Consider the following 18,140-nt stretch of genomic DNA (forward strand, 5'->3'; position numbering starts at 1 on the left):
ACAGTGGATGGAGAGAGAAATGGAATGCATGTCAGAGCACTCAAGAGTCACACCAATATACTGTACTTAGACACACACACACACACTCTCTCACAAACAGTGCTGCAGTTTGCCCACGCAGGGCCAGAGGTGAACGTTATTCCTCCCACTATAATTACCTCTCTCACTTTTGCTTCTCTCTTCCCTTGTCTCTCTGACAAACACACTAAAAGACACCTACACACAAAACATTTTGTTGTTTTAAATGATTTTTGTGCTGATAGCTTCACAGACCGTTTACACTTCAGCATCAGGTGAAAATCTGTTATTGCAAACATGAGGCACACAAGACATCAGGGTCTTCATAGATTGAGAAATTTCTGAAATATTAATGAGATATATTTCAGGAAAGAAAAGTTTCCTACTAATTATGGGAGATGTGTTTGTGGCAGAATAGTTTATATTTAGTGTACTGAGTGATGGTTTCAACACAAACAGAGAGGAAACCATACTGTACACTGACCGTCAGCGAGAGTTTGGCATGCACAGGAGAGCTATATTTATCATTGTGGTAAATGACCTCTACCTACAGCACAAGTCCTTATACCTAAATGAAGAGCAGCTCAGTCTTTTTAAGCTTGAGGTGGTGTGTAAACCTTCACCCAAACATGCAGAGATTTGTGTTGCCACCTAGGTTTCAGACCGGGGTAAAGACAGTATTACTTGAGTGTCATCCGCATAGATTTGGTAAAAAAAAAAAAAAAAGTATGTGAGTGAATAAGAGTCCCAAGTATAAAGAACAAAGAGGAGGGGACCCACACTACAGTAGTGAGGCTACAAGGTTCATACACAGAATCTCTCCAGATTACCCTTTAAGTGCGGTTCTTGAGGTAGGATGTGCAGAGCCTGAGACTCCTAGTTTTTGGAGGGGGAAGAGGAAGAGTTCCTCTGTGATGGCAAAGAGGGTAATCTTAGTTGAGGGTGAAGAAGGTTGTTCTGGTGGAGATATGCTGAAAGTTGAATGAAGACATCTCAAGTGTTTGAGTAAGAAATGGAAGAAGAGAAACAGCTCTGTAGTCTGAAAGAATGAATGAGGCTTTCTTTAAAAGAGGGTTCACTCGAGCTGCTTTTAAGGTACTTAACGAACGGTACTGAACGAGTTGTCCAAGAGGTATTGTTAAGGTGAGTGAGGAAAAGGAGGAGGTCAGGAGCAATAGACTGAAGAACGTGGTAGGATGGTAGTACGTTAGAGGAGAGAGGGGTAAAAAGAAAGTTAGAAACTTACCAAACTTACCAGATAGGTGAAAGCAGAGAGGTTACAAAAAGGTTGTTTGCTCATGGGTTTGCTAATTGATTTCAGTCCTCATTTAATCAATGCAAGTGCATTATGTGAAAATCTATCACATTGCAAGTTCAGAGTTGGTGCTGTCTCCTGATGCACAGTAAAGTAAGATTCTCATTTAGGGAGAAGAATTAGAAATACCATTGAGATCATTGAGAAAAACTATTTAGGTGACTTAACCACATGGTTTGCATGCTCTAAATCTCCCCTTCATACATACCTGTGGCTGAATATCTGAACTCAGTACAGGAAACATTCAGTCCTGACTGTAAGTTGTTTCTGTCTGAGTTAGAGTTTGTTCAGTGACTTTGTCTCTTTCCTCTGCTGTAGTTCTTCCCAGAGGCAGCGAGTGAACAGTGACAGCTCTGCAGCTGAAGCTGTAACACACAACTCAACACCTGTTACCAGTAAACTCAGCAGGTTAGTATGCTCTTATTTGGTTGTATGTTTTTGTCTTTATCAGAAAAATAAGATACAACATAAGTACAAGCAGCATATTTTGCATCACTGAATGAATATTAACTGTATTTCTTGTTTGTCATTATGCTCTGACTGGTTTGTACTTTGCAGGGCGGGTTGCATCCATCGTTCCAACACCACTGCTGCTGATTTTAAACCAAGGCTGAGGTCAGTACATTTACAAACATGCAGGACATTGCCACTGTTCCATTTAAAACAATACATTTATTTATATATCACAGGAGTATAATTGTTATTGGCAGCGTGTTGTTGATGTTTCTCTTTCTGTGAGTGTGTGCTCTACTTGGACTTCTGATTCATTAACAACCCTACGCAGTTTTTGTGATAGTGTCAGTTTGAATCAAGTCTTTATGTCTCATTCCTCTCCTCATTAAAACATACTGGTACTCATTAAAGCGAAGCAGTACTCTGTTCATTAAAACGCTATTACGTTGACAAAATTAGTTTGTTTGTTTGTGTGTGTGTGTGTATGTGGTGTGGGTGGCTGGCTCTGACCAGAGAGCACTCCACTCCACCGAGGTTGCAAAATTATTGTGTGTAAGTCTTCCACAGAGAAGTATCAGAAGTATCAGCGATATGGGAGGTCACCAGGCTCTTCTTCTCAAAGCTTCTCATCCATTATCGTTTGTTTATGAACAGTATGTTCTTAACCTGCCATTTGTATAATTATGCAACAAAGCATAAAAAATGCAACAAAGATAATACTTTATGTATTTTCTATGTACAAAAGAATCTCTATAGATTTTATTTGATACATTTTTTGACAAGTCATTCTGTCATCTAAACCATCAGTCCCTTTATTCATTACAACAATTACCTACCTACCTACCTACCTACCTACCTACCAACCATGCAGATAGGCAGGCAAAAAATGTACTGATCCTTAGCAGTTTTATTTCAGACTGCAGCCGAAACCTCTGCTGCGCTTGAGAAAATGTAGCTTGTTTGGACGCCGCTGCACTACTTGATAAGCAAAAGAGCTGAGCTAATGTAAAGCTATTTGATTCATAAAACAACAATGCTGCCACCACGCCACTGAGATGAATAAAGGCTATTTCAGGAAGTATAGTATTTTGGAGGCAGGAGTGTCTATGTATGTGGGACTGAGTCAAAATAATCTACAATGTGTGTGTTCATGCTAATGAAGGGACATGTCACCCAATGCAACATTGTGGCTCATTGATATGTTCTTAATAGATTTGGACAATCATAAGATGTTGGTTCATGTTGGTTTGGGTCAGCACATGGGATTTGATAAGCATATGAAAAATTACCTTCCCTTATCCTGAAACTTTCATCTACTACTGATTTGTGCACACAATGCCACATATCCACATTGCATGTTTTTGGATCTGCTGTCAAAAAAGGGTTGTGTACATGAGTGTTTGTGAGTTTTTTTGGTACTGCTGTAAATGTAGATGGAAGTGGATGAACAGCTCTTCAGTCTGTGCTGGTGTCTCTCTCTCCAGACAGGAAAAGAGCCAAAAGACAAGTGAGACTGAGAAAGAGAGAGAAAAAGGTAATACACACACACACACACATATTGTTGTCTTTCAATGCTTGTGAGGACCCTCTGTGATATAATGCATTCCCAAGCCCCTAACCTCTACCCGAACTACGAAGCCTCTCTTTAATTTAACCTAAACGTAATTAGAACCTGAACCTTAAGTTTGACCCTTTAAACTGTTCTTTGAAGTCGTGAGGACTGGTCACACACACACACACACACACACACACACACACACACACACACACACACACACTTGATTTAAAGATTAGCTTAAATTTTATGTTCCACAAAGAACTAAACCTTGTAGCTGACAGGTGTGCCTGTGGGTAAAGAAGAGAAGTTAGACAGCTTCTATGTCTCCAGACACACTGTTTTCTTCTCTGACACATATTTTCTCAACCTCTGTCTGGTTTTGCTCACTTTGCATGCTGGGAGTTGGGTGTGTGGGAGCCTGAGCTTCCTTTGCTGTCAGCTTCACTGTGGTTTTATTCTCTTTGCGAACTTGCATGTTCTCACTTCATGACTCGCTTCAGTTGTGTTTCTTTGTCGGTGGTGAGTTTGCCAGCAGGTTTGTGTTCAGCTTTGGTGTTCTGCATTTTGAGCTGAACACAATCCAGTTCTGTCAGTGATTAAAGTCACTGAGAAACCAGTTCCATTCTGCCACAACAGCAACTAATAGAAAAATGCAACTACTTTCCAAAGACACATGTTAAAAGCCAGCTGCCTCAGAAGAAAGCATTCTTAACGTTTCAGTGTTTAGTGCATATACATAAATTGACATCTTTAAAGGATCATTCGGATTTATGACAACTTATTTTTGTAGTTTAGTCCATCATTTCTGAGTTACAGTACCAGTCAAAAGTTTGGACACACTTTCACTTTATTTGAATAAGAACTTGTATCAAAACTTTTGACTGATACTGTGTGTTCACCAAATTAATAGCTGAGTTCAAGGAACACTTGGGAACAAAACAACAGTTTATCCAGATTATCTGAACCAGGGTCTTGCAAGTTTTTCAGGTCAAGGACTCGTTGGCTGAGATGGGGCAGGGACCCCCTACTACATATAATGTATAAAATTGTCTTGCATATTAGACTGGGCTTACAGTAATGTGTAGGACAGCCTATTGTGCCATGTAAAAGCACACCTTGTTATTGTACATACAATAATAAGATATTAAAATGCTAATTATTGACAGATTAAGATACTCATGTTTTAATTTTACACATCTATGTGGAAGGGACAGTGAATCCTTAAGATGAAGTGTTTTTTTGAATGGCATATGCTGCTATCTTACAGTGTCTGACCCTGGGACACATTTTGTATATTGTGTTGTGTTGTGTTGTGTTGTGGAGCTTGTCTGGCAGAGGGCCATATGAGTCTCAGGCCTGCAATCTTGACCTGTGTTTGCTTCTGAGGTTGGTGAGGACAGAAGATCCACTTTTGCAAAGATATGTTGTTGCTTTGAACAGGGCATGAACTTGGTAATGTGGTACCATTGGCTAGTTCGAGTTAATATCCTTGCAGCTGCATTTTGAACTAACTACTTACTGCCTCTGGACATTTTAGCCTCAATGAATGTCCACGCGAAGCGTTTGTTTTGCCACTGACAGGCTCAGATTGTTACTCTAAGTTTTTGACAAAATTATGGAAAGGATCCCAACAGAGATACATTTATGTTTAAAAGTAAGATCCATTTTGTTTCACCAGAAACAGCTGTTACAGCACTCTCCCTAAAGCCACCAGACTCCATTCACAGAATTAATTTTGTCATGTGGAGCACACTTCATTTAGACACAACGGAAAAAAGTAAAACTCTAATTTCCTGACCAACAACCATCGTCGAAGTAGCCTCTTTCAGTGAGGATCTCCTAGCGTAGTGTAGGTTTATTGCTGGTGTTTTGTTCTGGCAACACTAAATTGGTTTGAATAAATAAATCACAGGATTAATTCCTCCAACCGGTCTAAAGTTATGTAAAAAAAGGAGGTCATATTATACAGAGTAATATTAGTTTTTTTGATGAATAAATGTTAATATGACAACAACAACACTGAGCAAGAAGACTGAGCGCTCAAGTTTCATCAAGGGTCATTAATAAGTTTAAAAACATACAGACAAAGGCAACCTTACTGAGGAATACTGTTAGAACTGAGTGCATTTAGCTGATAATTAGCTGATCAGCCACTATCAGTAATCACACACATTATTAAACAATCTAATTTTAAAGTAATAATAATCAAACCAATAACTAATAGCTGTTGTCAATTAAGCAGTCACTTAGTATCCCTGTAGTAATGATAAATTGTCAAGAAATATACATATTAGCAGATTGAATTAAAATAAGCTGTATGTGCTCTCCAGGGAAAATGTGATTCCAAACTAAAAACACAACCCTTGAAACACAACATAAAGGGTGTCACATCTCGACAGTCTTCTTGTCAATTCACCATCAATATAATCAGCAAACATAAACTGTATTTCGACAAACTTTACATTTTTGATTTGTGTTTTCTACCAGATTCCTTTGTATAGCCTTGCTATTTTAGTGGGAGAAGACTGTGGGAATGAGTGGCAAACCCTTTCAAAAGATCCATCCATCCATTCTCTTCCGCTTATCCGGGGCCAGGTCGCGGGGCAGCAGTCTAAGCAGGGAAGCCCAGACTTCCCTCTCCCCAGACACTTCCTCCAGCTCTTCCGGGGGGACCCCGAGGCGTTCCCAGGCCAGCCGAGCGACATAGTCCCTCCAGCGTGTCCTGGGTCTTCCCCGGGGCCTCTTCCCGGTGGGGCATGCCCGGAACACCCTCCCAGGAAGGCGTCCAGGAGGCATCCGTTGAAGATGCCCGAGCCACCTCAGCTGGCTCCTCTCGATGTGGAGGAGCAGCGGCTCTACTCTGAGCCCCTCCCGAGTGACAGAGCTAAGGGAGCTCTAAGGGAGCGCCCCGCCACCCTGCGGAGGAAACTCATTTCAGCCGCTTGTATCCGAGATCTCGTTCTTTCGGTCATGACCCAAAGTTCATGACCATAGGTGAGGGTAGGAACGTAGATTGACCGGTAAATCGAGAGCTTTGCCTTTCGGCTCAGCTCCTTCTTCACCACGACGGACCGGTAAAACGACCGCATTACTGCTGCCGCCGCACCGATCCGCCTGTCAATCTCACGCTCCATCCTTCCCTCACTCGTGAACAAGACCCCAAGATACTTGAACTCCTCCACTTGAGGCAGGAGCTCTTTTCCAACGCAGAGGGGACAAGCCACCCTTTTCCGGTCGAGAACCATGGCCTCGGACTTGGAGGTGCTGATTCTCATCCCAGCCGCTTCACACTCGGCTGCAAACCGCCCCAACACATGCTGGAGGTCCTGGTTCGAAGAAGCCAACAGGACAACATCATCCGCAAAAAGCAGAGATGAGATCCTGTGGTCCCCAAACCAGATTCCCTCCGGCCCTTGGCTGCGCCAAGAAATTCTGTCCATAAAAATAATGAACAGAACCGGTGACAAAGGGCAGCCCTGCCGGAGTCCAACATGCACTGGGAACAAGTCTGACTTACTGCCGGCAATGCGAACCAAGCTCCTGCTCCGGTCATACAGAGACCGGATGGCCCGTAGCAAAGGGCCCCAGACTCCATACTCCCGAAGCACCTCCCACAGAATGCCACAAGGGACACGGTCCGAACAGCTGCGTCAACAATGGAGGTGGAGAACATGGTACATTCGGACTCAATGTCTCCAACCTCCTTCGGGATTTGGTCAAAGCTCTCCTGGAGGTGCGAGTTGAAAACCCCTCTGACAGAGGGTTCCGCCAGACGTTCCCAACAGACCCTCACTACCCATTTGGGCCTGCCAAGTCTGTCCAGCTTTCTCCTCTGCCAGCGGATCCAACTCAACACCAGGTGGTGATCAGTTGACAGCTCAGCCCCTCTCTTCACCCGAGTGTCCAAGACATACGGCCGAAGGTCAGATGACACGACCACAAAGTCGATCATTGACTTTCGGCCTAGAGTGTCCTGGTGCCACGTGCACTGATGGACACTCTTATGCTTGAACATGGTGTTCGTTATGGACAAACGGTGACTAGCACAGAAGTCCAATAACAGAACACCGCTCGGGTTCTGTTCGGGGAGGCCGTTCCTCCCAGTCACTCCCCTCCAGGTTACACTGTCGCTGCCCACGTGAGCATTGAAGTCCCCCAGTAGAACGACAGAGTCCCCAGTCGGAGCACTTTCCAGCACCCCTCCCACAGACTCCAAGAAGGGTGGGTACTCTACACTGTTGTTCGGCTCGTAGGCCGAAACAACAGTGAGGCACCTATCCCCAACCCGAAGTCGTAGGGCAGCAACCCTCTCGTTCACCGGGGAAAACTCCAACACATGGCGGCTAAGGTGGGGAGCTATAAGCAAGCCCACACCAGCCTGCCGCCTCTCACCACGGGCAACTCCAGAGTAGAAGAGAGTCCAGCCTCTCTCAAGGAGTTGGGTTCCAGAACCCAGACTGTGCGTGGAGGTGAGCCCGACTATCTCTAGCCGGTACCGCTCAACCTCCAGCACGAGCTCGGGCTCCTTCCCCTCCAGCGAGGTGACATTCCATGTCCCCATTGCCAGATTCTGAGTCCAGGGATTGGGCCGTCGGGGCCCCCGCCCACAACTGCTACCCAATTCCCACCGCATCGGCCCCTTCTGATCCCTCCTGCGGGTGATGGGCCTACTGGAGGGCGGGCCCACGTCGCTCCTTCAGGCTTTGCCCGGCCGGGCCCCGTGAGCAATGGCCCGGCCACCAGGCGCTCGCCTGCGAGCCCCAACCCCAGGCCTGGCTCCAGGGTGGGGCCCCGGTAATGCCAATCCGGGCGACGTAGTGGTCCTTTTTTTATTTGTTTTCATAGGGGCTGTGGAACCGCTCTTCGTCTGACCCATCACCTAGAACCTGTTTGCCTTGGGAGACCCTGCCAGGGGCAATAAGCCCCAGACAACATAGCTCCTAGGATCATCTGAGTACTCAAACCCCTCCACCACAATAAGGTGGCGGTTCAAGGAGGGGCCTTTCAAAAGATAAGATTTCTAACTAAAATAAGTGCTGATTTGTGGATCAAATACATTAAACTATTTGATCTCCTGAATTAAACTACCACTCCCCACACCGTTGATTAACTGTGTATTGTGTGTGTGATGGTGAAGTTGATCTAAATCTGAGTAATGTTTTTTTTGCCATTATGAAAGCAGCTACATAGTTTGCTGTAACCTGCACCTGTTGTGTTGTCTGTTGCGTTGTTTAGTCTGACTGACATCGGTCTTGACGTGTCCGAGTGCATAGAGGAAATATGCTTTAAACGATTACACACTTGATTCGTTTAACCCAGACTGCTGAAGTCTGTGGATTTCGTCCTCCATTTCTCTCATCTCTGTGTTGTGTTGTATTAAAATAGACTGTTTGCTGTAAGCCTTTTGCCGCATCATAGCGGCCCCACCCACCGTAGTATTCTCATTGCAATGAATGAGGCGGTTTCAGCTTTTTGACAGGAAACTATTTTCAGTCTGAACACAGCCAATCAGGGAAACTGACAAGTTCCTTCACTGACTGCACGTGAAAGCTTTTCGACTGGGATATGGACAGCTACGATGATGTTTTCCTTAATTTGCCTGCTTTGTTTTGAAAAGGAACAGACTTATTCAAGATTTAAATCTGTCTTTCTGTGTAACATACATGCATCTTGTATGTCTAATGCACTAACTCTCTCTCTTTCATCCACACACACACACACACACACACACACTCACACACACACACACACACACACACACACAGCTTCCGTAAGGGTCAGACAGGTGGACTGCATCAAACTGAAGAGTTCAATGGAGCAAGTGACGTGTGTGTTTGTGGGAGTGCCAATTTGTGAGCATTTGGGCAGGTCTCTGCACAGCCTTTATGGTTTCATAAATCTCCTCTCATTTCCTTTCCTCTCCTCTCCTTTCCTCTCCTTTCCTCTCCTGTCCTGCCTTAACACTGACTCTCATTTTCTCTATCTTACTTGACTCCTTCCCTGGGCTAAATTCATTTAATCCAGACGGTCAAAGTGTGTGTTTGGTTTGGCGGTTTGTGTGTTGTTTTTGATTTGTCTTGCAGCCATAAAAGCTCTTAGAGGTTTTTAAAGTCTGCTCTCTCTCTCTCTCTCTCTCTCTCTCTCTGTGTGTGTGTGTGCGTGTGTGTGTGTGTGTGTGTGTGTATATAAATAAATAATTGAATAAATATATATATATATATTTAGAGATATACCACTCCCTCCCCCCTCACACTGAACCTAAGTGGATTAGGAGAGGGAGTGAGAGAGAATATTGAGGTCAACCTACTGAGCATTCATATTCATCTCATTTGTCAGCCGGCTTCAGCCATACACACGGCATGTGTTCCATTGACCAGTAACCAATGACATGAACATACTGTGTCTGTGTTTGAAATTGTGTTGATGTGGATGTACATTATAATGATGATGCTGTTCTTGTTTTTTTCTAATTCATTGTATACTAATCCCACACCCTGTTTGTATACTTCCATGTTTTTATTAGAGTGTGGATGTGTAGGATGTCACAGTACTGTATATGCACTTCTGGTGAGGTCCCACTGGCTGAGAATGACTTTAACTATAACTCAGTTGCTGCAGTTTCATCAAATATACAAAGCAATAGGAAGAAACCTCTCTCTCTCCATCTCTCTCCCTCTCTCTGATTGGCTAGTTATATTTGGTGGAGCTGCACAGTGCTCTAACCCATGTTTGGTAAACATGTTAAATGATAAATGAGGTTAAAAGTCAAAGTTTATCTCCCTGTGTAGGCCTGAATATACTCCCAAACTGCGTGTACATGGACAGCTGCAGACACAATTGATGCATAGTAGTTCAGCCAAGTTTAATCAAAATACATTTCATTGCAAAAAAATATAAAAATCTATGTTAGGAAAAAAAAATAGAAACTTTATTTATTGTTGACATGTTGTGTCATTTATTTGTCCTCTAATTAAAACGGATATATCGAAACAATTAGTAGGAAGCTTCCTGAATGTAGTTGGTTGCGCTGGCTTGTCAGCTAAACAAAGGTTTTTAATGTGTTATTTTCAAAAAGCAGGAGTGGAGGAAGAAGACGTGCCACTGCCTCCATTGACAAAATAGCATGAATGGCAGAAACTAACTCAAGCAAGGCCCAAAGCCATGGGACAGCATAATCAATACAATATTTTAGGTGCACAGAAACAAGCAGCAAGCACAATGATTGCAATATTCCAAACATTAACAACAGGACTTGGCGGTTAACCTGTCGATGTCCAAACAGTAGCTTCTTACTTGAGATCGGTTTGGGGACCTGTTAACATGTGTTAACGGTAGGTCCAGCGTAGTCACTTCAAGCTCAGACAATGACAGGGCAGTTGTATAGTTTCATCTGTGGTTTTAACGGCACGCTGGCCCTTGTAGGGCAGAGGAGGAGATGGTGAAAGTTCACCTAATTAAAAGGAAGCGAGACACAGTTATTCTTCTAGGTGGGACAAGGTGAGACCGCTGGCTGCACAGCAATCTTTCTCAGGATCCAAACGTGTTGAGTGAACACAAAATGGTCTGTTACTCATCCAGCGAGTTGGGGGACTGTTGCTTAGACTAGTTAGTGTATAAATGTTTGATTAAAAACAGGACACCTCCTGAAGCAACTAGACATCACAGTTGAAAGGTGAGGTGGAGTGGGGTGCGTTGATTGTGTACTTGGTGATGTCATGGCTGTCTCGCAGGAACTTCTCTTGAGTTCTGGTGGGTGTGTCCAATGGGAAACCAGGATTTGGGTTCAATCTAATCTTGCACTGAGGTGAGATGCACAAGGCCTGATGGGATGTTGGCACCGTTTCATTGTTCACACGCAGAAGTCTGAAACACCAGGCACCTATTATGACATTATGGCAGATGAATATCCACGCAGGAAAAATAAAAGAACAGAAAATCAGGTTCATGGACAAAAGTGACGTGAGCGCAAGTGTTATTTTCAGAGGAGCTATTATAGGAGAACCACTGCAAACTTGACCCATCTCTGTACATTGGCCTCAGTGGCAATGGGGCCTCCATAATGTCAGGAAACAAGACAAGTGTGTATGTGATTCTAAAACAGTTTTCCTCAAGCCATATATGTCCATTAGAATTCTTTCAAAGGTGTCTGGGCATGTTAGCACATTCTTTGATACCCTGAACAATATATAGTTTCAGCCAAACAAATACAAAAACACATACAAACAGAAAATATTTTATAATCCAGAGTCTGATTTTGAACGGGGAATGGAGCTGATACAGGAAAAGCAACATGAGCTGGGACATTACAATGGGGACCGGGGAAGAAAAGAAAAATGTGGTCACAACTAGGTGCATAAATAGTAAGCAGCAAGTGTGATGACATCAGACACATCTGGAATGATATCCTTGACAGATAGCCAACAGAGCTGGGCAATCATTTGCAGGAGCATCAGTATGGAATAATAAGGACAGCAGCAACTTTTCTGCCCAGTCAAAGACATGTGAGTCTCTGCAGACCATGTGTCATCACTACCTCATTTGAATTAACAGTATTCATCAGACAGCTGGCATTTCCAGCCCTTATGGAAGCACTGGACATTAGTGCTCCTGACATATTTCCAAACTACTTTGAGTCATTATCGCCTTTCCCATGACTTCTTGTAACATTGAGAGACTGCAGATTAGATTAAAATGGACCTCATAGCATCCATGAGTACTACATGCCTCAACAACTTAGCCCTCCTTTCCATTGAAAAGGAACTCAATGTTCAATGTATTCAAGACCTTGTATTGTAAGACCTTGTACTGCGGCTCGTTTTGTAGGATGTGAAAACAGCAAAGGTGCGCCTGTTGTTTTACGCCGTTTTAACTGCTTCATATTTGCCTGTGAGAGTGTATTTTTTTATAATGAAACAATGCTCGGCTGTGTGTTTCCTTTGGTTTCCTTTTACTACTGATTTATGCAAACCACTGCTTGCACCTATGCTGTTATTCATGAGTTGACCATGCCACTGAAGCAACAATGGCTGTAATGAGCTCTAATTTATGCTGTCAAACAGTATCTTAACACCTTCTCCGCTGTTTGGGTTTATGTTCAGTTGGCAACCAACAAAATGCTTAAGTAACACTGCTGTACACTGTAAAGCAATTTGCTGCCGGTTCTGGCAGACATACAGTAATCTGAAACTTTACACTGTTAAAATTGGTATATGCCATAAAGAAAAGTGCAGCTTTGAGCACTTTCATTCATTGTCATCAAAACCTTAGCCATAGTTTACATCAGTAGATAGAAGACTTGTCATTCTGATGGCACTGATGTGTTCATGGACATAAATTTTGACTTTTGAGAGATAAAGAAAGGATTTTCTGGGAAGTTACAGGCTTTTGCAGGTAATCCCTTATGTGGTGCTGTTTGAGCAAAGTGTTTTGATATATGCACTTACTGTTTTGCATTTGTTAAGAATGATTTTTGAAATGTACCAAAACGACTGAGAAAAATGGTAGCGAAAAGGTTAGGTGCTTTTGCTGCTTTTCTGATAACTGTTTTTCTTCTTTCAGTTTTATTAACCTATACTATGAATCCTAGAAAAAACACTTTAAAGCCTACCAAAAGCATTTATTATTTATGAATTAATTTAATAAGTAACAATCAACATAATTGAAACATGTTTAGGTATTATTTATTAGGTAACAGTCAAAATTTCAGGTAGTCCACTTCATCAGAACTGTGTGGGTGTGGTTTGAATTAACAACCAAACATCCCACCGACTGTCATCAGATTCTGATTCAAATCCTGATTGGTGCGTAGAAGTACATGACATCACCTTTTTCCATCTGATCCCCACCCACTGCTGAGAAAAAACACAAAATACAGAAATTTGTCATAAACACACACTTGACACTCAAAGTGTTCAAACTTTGGCTCAGAAAGCCGTGTGTTTATATGGGACCCATCGTCCATTGTGAGAAAGGGATTAAAAAAGAAAGTTTTCAAAAAACTAATGATAGAGAGTCTAAGAATTGCGCAAGCTGGCTTCCTGTAGGATGGCAATAATGACTTCTTCTGGTGGTGCAGCTTCAGTTTTTAAGAACAACTACAAATGTTCTTCTGGTAATAGTTTTGCTTCTTTTGAGTCTCTTGTTTTTTTTTTAAATGACAGCATCCAGTACTGTGTGTTTTAATACATAGGCTGCCTAAGGCTAACTCTGTTTTTTTCAGTAATTTTCTTCATTTCTTTTTATTGATTATAGCCAAACATGGTTCATATCCTTTGTGATTTTAATACACACATTCGTTGCCCCTCTTTGTATGGTTTTACTGCTGTTTTTATCAGCCTGTTTGAGTCTTTTAATCAGTCTGTTGAAAATCCAGCTCATAAGAAGTCCTTGACCTTGTGCTGTCTTATGGTGTTTGTCTTTTGTCTAAATCTGTTATCAATTGCTCACTGTGTACGAGTCCTGTCAGTTTTAAAAATGTAATAGTTTGACCTCTCCCGAGGGAACCAACACTTTGCCCTAAAAATAATTTTAGACCAATGTCAACCTTTTTAGAAATATGTTACCTCTCAATTATTCTCACACAGTAATATTTTTGAGCAATATCAATCAGGATTCTGTGCCCAAGGTTTTTTTTACTATTATGTATATAATCTTTTTACTGCTCGCTATTTTGATATTTTATTATGTATAGTTTGTTCTTTATAGTCTTATTTCACAGTTTTTCGCTTATTTCACTGTGTGTAATGCTGCTGCTGCACTGCAATTTCCCAGCTAGGGATAAATAAAGTCTGTCTGTCAAATGATTATTTTATTTGAAGTTAATTAATCTACTGATTATTGGTGGATTGATTGATTGTTGTAATGGATTAAGTAATGCATTAATTGTTTTTTGTATAAAAAAAATAGTAACCTCTTGTTTTGTCCAACCAACAGTATAAATCCCAGCTATACATTTAGAATTAAACAAATAAAACATTAAATCTTGTGTGTAATGTATTTGCATTTATGTAAAAACTCATGAGTGAATTTTACAGTATTTGTTCTCCACAGCTGCTTTATACTGTATCAAACGCTTTTCCTTTAGTTCATTAAATCCCTGCAGCCATGTGAAGCAGCAGGACACATACAGTATGATGATATATCTGCAGCCTCTGGTTTGAGTGCAGTGCTATTATATATATATATATATATATATATATATATATATAATAGCTATAATAGCTATATATATATATACACACATGGTTGGTCACAGTGTTAACCTTGATTAGATCACATGCAGACAACATCACCATACTGTAGAATATCCACACACACTCTACACTCACGAGAGTGGTCTGTTAAAACTCTGCATTCTGCCTGTTATGTGAGAGACATCGGATTACCAGAGCTCATTAATCCTGTGCGTCACAGCCTCCTTTCCAACTTTTCTTTTCTAAAGTGTCGTTAGTTTTTTTTTATTCCTACCATATATTACACTGCAAATACTTCTGTATCACATGAATTGCACTATTAGACTAATTTGAACTGCTTCAGCATATTTCAAGTATAATTATTCTTTTGTCATTATGCTAATTAACTTTTAAGAAACCGCCCCACACATGAACCAAAATGGCAGCATTACCACACAGCACTTGTGTTTGCACTTGTACCATTAAATGGGACCCTTTTCTCCTGATGTTTAGGCTACAGCTTAACCAGTTTTTGTATTTTGCAGCATAATTTATGATTCACTTCATTTATGTCCTTACAGGAGATTGTATTGATTCTGAAATGGCTACCACTCTTCTCAAATAGTCTGTCTTTCTGTCTTTCGCTCTCTCTCATTCTAGAGATGTTGTTTGAGTGTGTAAAGAACAAGGATGTAAAGACGGTGAGTTCTTCATAAATTTCAACTTTATATGGTGTGGCTTCAGCTGCCCATAGTGGTCAAAAGATCAGCTAATGCAGTTTTAAATTGAAGAGATTCTTCTGTTAATATTTATAGTATTCAACCACAAATTGAATCTTTTCCATTTAAACACCATTTTACCAAAAGCTGCAGGAAATGCACCTGAAGGGAGCAGACCTCACTACGCTGGACTTATCAGGATGCAGTTTATTGCACCATGCTGTCAGTACAGGAAGCAAAGAGATGGTCCGCTACATCCTGGACAATGGTAACTGCAGCAAACCATCATCCCTTATGGATTACAATTCACCATATAACTATATTTTGTAATGAAATTTGAATAAATTAAACTGTAATCAAATTCCAATAAATCCAGGCCTCTGGACAATGAATAGATCTCAGAACAAATAGATCTTGTAACAGTTATTGATGTTTTGTACAACTTTGGATGCTTTATATAATACAATAATACAATTTATACATACAAAACACAACTCTAGATCAAGTTTCTATTAGTTTTAAAATGTATTTGGTATTTGAAGTCATGAAATCATAAATGAAATACTTACCACTAGTATGAGACACAACAAGTAATTCAGGTTGTTGCTACACCACCCTGCACAGTATGGCTTTTTACTGCACTATAAAGCATCCCACAACTCAGGATATAAAGCACATTATTCTTCTTTTGTAAGTACTATTTGTCAGCATCTCACTGATTATCAGTTGATAAGGAGAATTAATAAATCCTATTAATGAAAAAATACATCCTCCAGAACAGTGAAAATCAACAAATATAGCGTGCCATTGACGACCAGCAATTACTGTCTGGTCACTCTACAGTAATTTCCTCTCATCTGTCTGTTTTCCAGCTCCAACTGATCTGCTTGATGTCACAGAAAAACTATAGTAAGTACAGTTGTGATTATCATATAAACCATTCAACAATTCAAATATTAAAGTTTAATTAAACAAATTAATGGATTATGGATGGATGGATGGATGGAAAACTGTAAAACTTTGATGTTGTTCCACTGGGTCCTGGTCTGTCTATATGTGCTGGGCATCTTAACAAGTACACCTAATTTTAAAGAGAATAAACATAAAACAGCAAACACAAGCAGTGGGGTGCCTGATCATCAATGGTGCTTGACTCCCTGAAGACGTCAGATGCTGTTACTTCATGCTCACTCTTTCCCTCTCCATCTCTCTGTGCTGTGGGACACAAGTGGGGAGACGGTTCTTCATCGAGCTGCATCTCTGTGTCACAGGACCATCTGTCATTATCTGGTAGAAGCAGGAGCCTCACTGATGAAAACAGACCTACAGGTAGGCTCTGCACATACACACATACGTATGTATATACATGTAGAGTCCAAAGTTTACAGTACACCATGTAGCTGGCTATACTGATTACACATTAGAACTTCACAAACATCTTACTGACAGTTAATTACTCCAATTTCTAAATACCCTGCCAGTTTGAAAGTCTCATTTTCAAAACTTTTATTTTAGTTGTGTCAAATTCCTGTTTTTCAAAGATGACACCCTGAAGAATTTTGCGTCGGTTTTGCTCATTTCAGAATTTTCAATTACATTATCATATTTAATATTGTAAGTGAAAAGCTTTGGCCCCTTATGAGATAGCAGGTCAGTTTCCTGTACTTAAAAGAATTGTTCCTGAAGCCCATAATCACAGCAAACATTATGGTTCACTCTGGTGTTAATCCCATGTAAATAATCTCTTAGTCTATTACTTTCCTTATCAGGAACATATCAAGCATCACCCAGATGTGTGGAATTAATGTGTGTATGTAAGTACTGAAGAAGCATCCAGGAAAGAAAGCATGCATGTAGCGTCTGTGGCCTCTCCAGAAGGCTTTTGATGGGACATTTTGAAGCTTCAATTTGGGTTTATGGTCCAACTCCAAAGATATTACCATCAGAAGCAGGACAGGATGCAGAACTGATCTGACATGACATGAGCAAGTGGCACGCACTATAGCTCAGCATGATAGGTAGTGATCACTGCCAACAAAGCAAGCACTCCCAAACAAATCTCTCTTTTTATGCTTAAATATATTTGAAATGCTCACCCTGACTGGGAATATTGTTAGGCATTGGAAGGATGGTAAATGGTAAATGGACTGTATTTATATAGCGCCTTTCTAAGCTGACGACCACCCAAAGCGCTTTACAACACGACTCTGCATTCACCCTTTCACACACATTCATACGATGGCTAGTCTACCTGCTCATTACAAGCAGCCACCCCTAGGAACACTTTGAGAAACTCAGACGGATGGAAAAAATGGACGACTGAAACTCGCTCTGCAGTGGAAAGGCACCAGGGGTGTACAAGAGAAACTCTGAAAATACTAGATCAGGGGGGCCATTTCAATTTTCATAACATTCTTCGAGGGCTATGTATATCACACTAACCTCTAATGCAATGTCTGGAGCTGCTTTTCTTTGGCAAGGCGTATGATGTGAGTTGGTAGTGATGATAATGCCACTCCTTCACAGATTCTTCTTCTGACTGAGATTCGAGCTTCTAGATATGAGCTCACTCACCACAAAACTCGCAGCACAACATTGTTTCTTTCAAGTCTTTGCAAGAGTCAACCTAACTAAGCAGTTTTTGGTTTCTCATCGTTTACCACTTTGCTCCCAGCAGCCTTTATTTTTACAGACTAACCAGACGTTACATATTTATTATTGGTAACAATATGACACTAAAGGGGCACCTAGTACCTTAAAAAGTTACACCAAGGGCTGACAGACATCTGCATGTGATGAATTGGGAGTGAGAACAGCTATGTGCATGTTATGTTTAGGGAACACCTGGAAGGATGTGTTAATCTACTATTTTACATTTTATTATTTTCTTATATATTATATAAAAT

The 18,140-nt window shown here is 41.2% G+C and overlaps 1 protein-coding gene across 4 annotated transcripts in view; it reads left to right on the forward strand.

The window, feature by feature from the left end:
- Positions 1 to 18,140, forward strand: part of LOC121627414 (diacylglycerol kinase zeta-like) — a 135,782-nt gene that overhangs the window by 109,529 nt on the left and 8,113 nt on the right. For all 4 annotated transcript variants that reach the window (XM_041966315.1, XM_041966313.1, XM_041966311.1 and 1 more), the window contains 7 exons: positions 1,652 to 1,741; positions 1,892 to 1,948; positions 3,271 to 3,320; positions 15,176 to 15,216; positions 15,382 to 15,502; positions 16,107 to 16,143; positions 16,464 to 16,563. In XM_041966315.1, coding sequence (XP_041822249.1) covers positions 1,652 to 1,741; positions 1,892 to 1,948; positions 3,271 to 3,320; positions 15,176 to 15,216; positions 15,382 to 15,502; positions 16,107 to 16,143; positions 16,464 to 16,563 — 496 coding nt within the window. The remainder of the gene's footprint in view (positions 1 to 1,651; positions 1,742 to 1,891; positions 1,949 to 3,270; positions 3,321 to 15,175; positions 15,217 to 15,381; positions 15,503 to 16,106; positions 16,144 to 16,463; positions 16,564 to 18,140) is intronic.

Source organism: Chelmon rostratus, chromosome 24 (assembly GCF_017976325.1).
Source record: "Chelmon rostratus isolate fCheRos1 chromosome 24, fCheRos1.pri, whole genome shotgun sequence".
Lineage (NCBI taxonomy): Eukaryota > Metazoa > Chordata > Actinopteri > Chaetodontiformes > Chaetodontidae > Chelmon > Chelmon rostratus.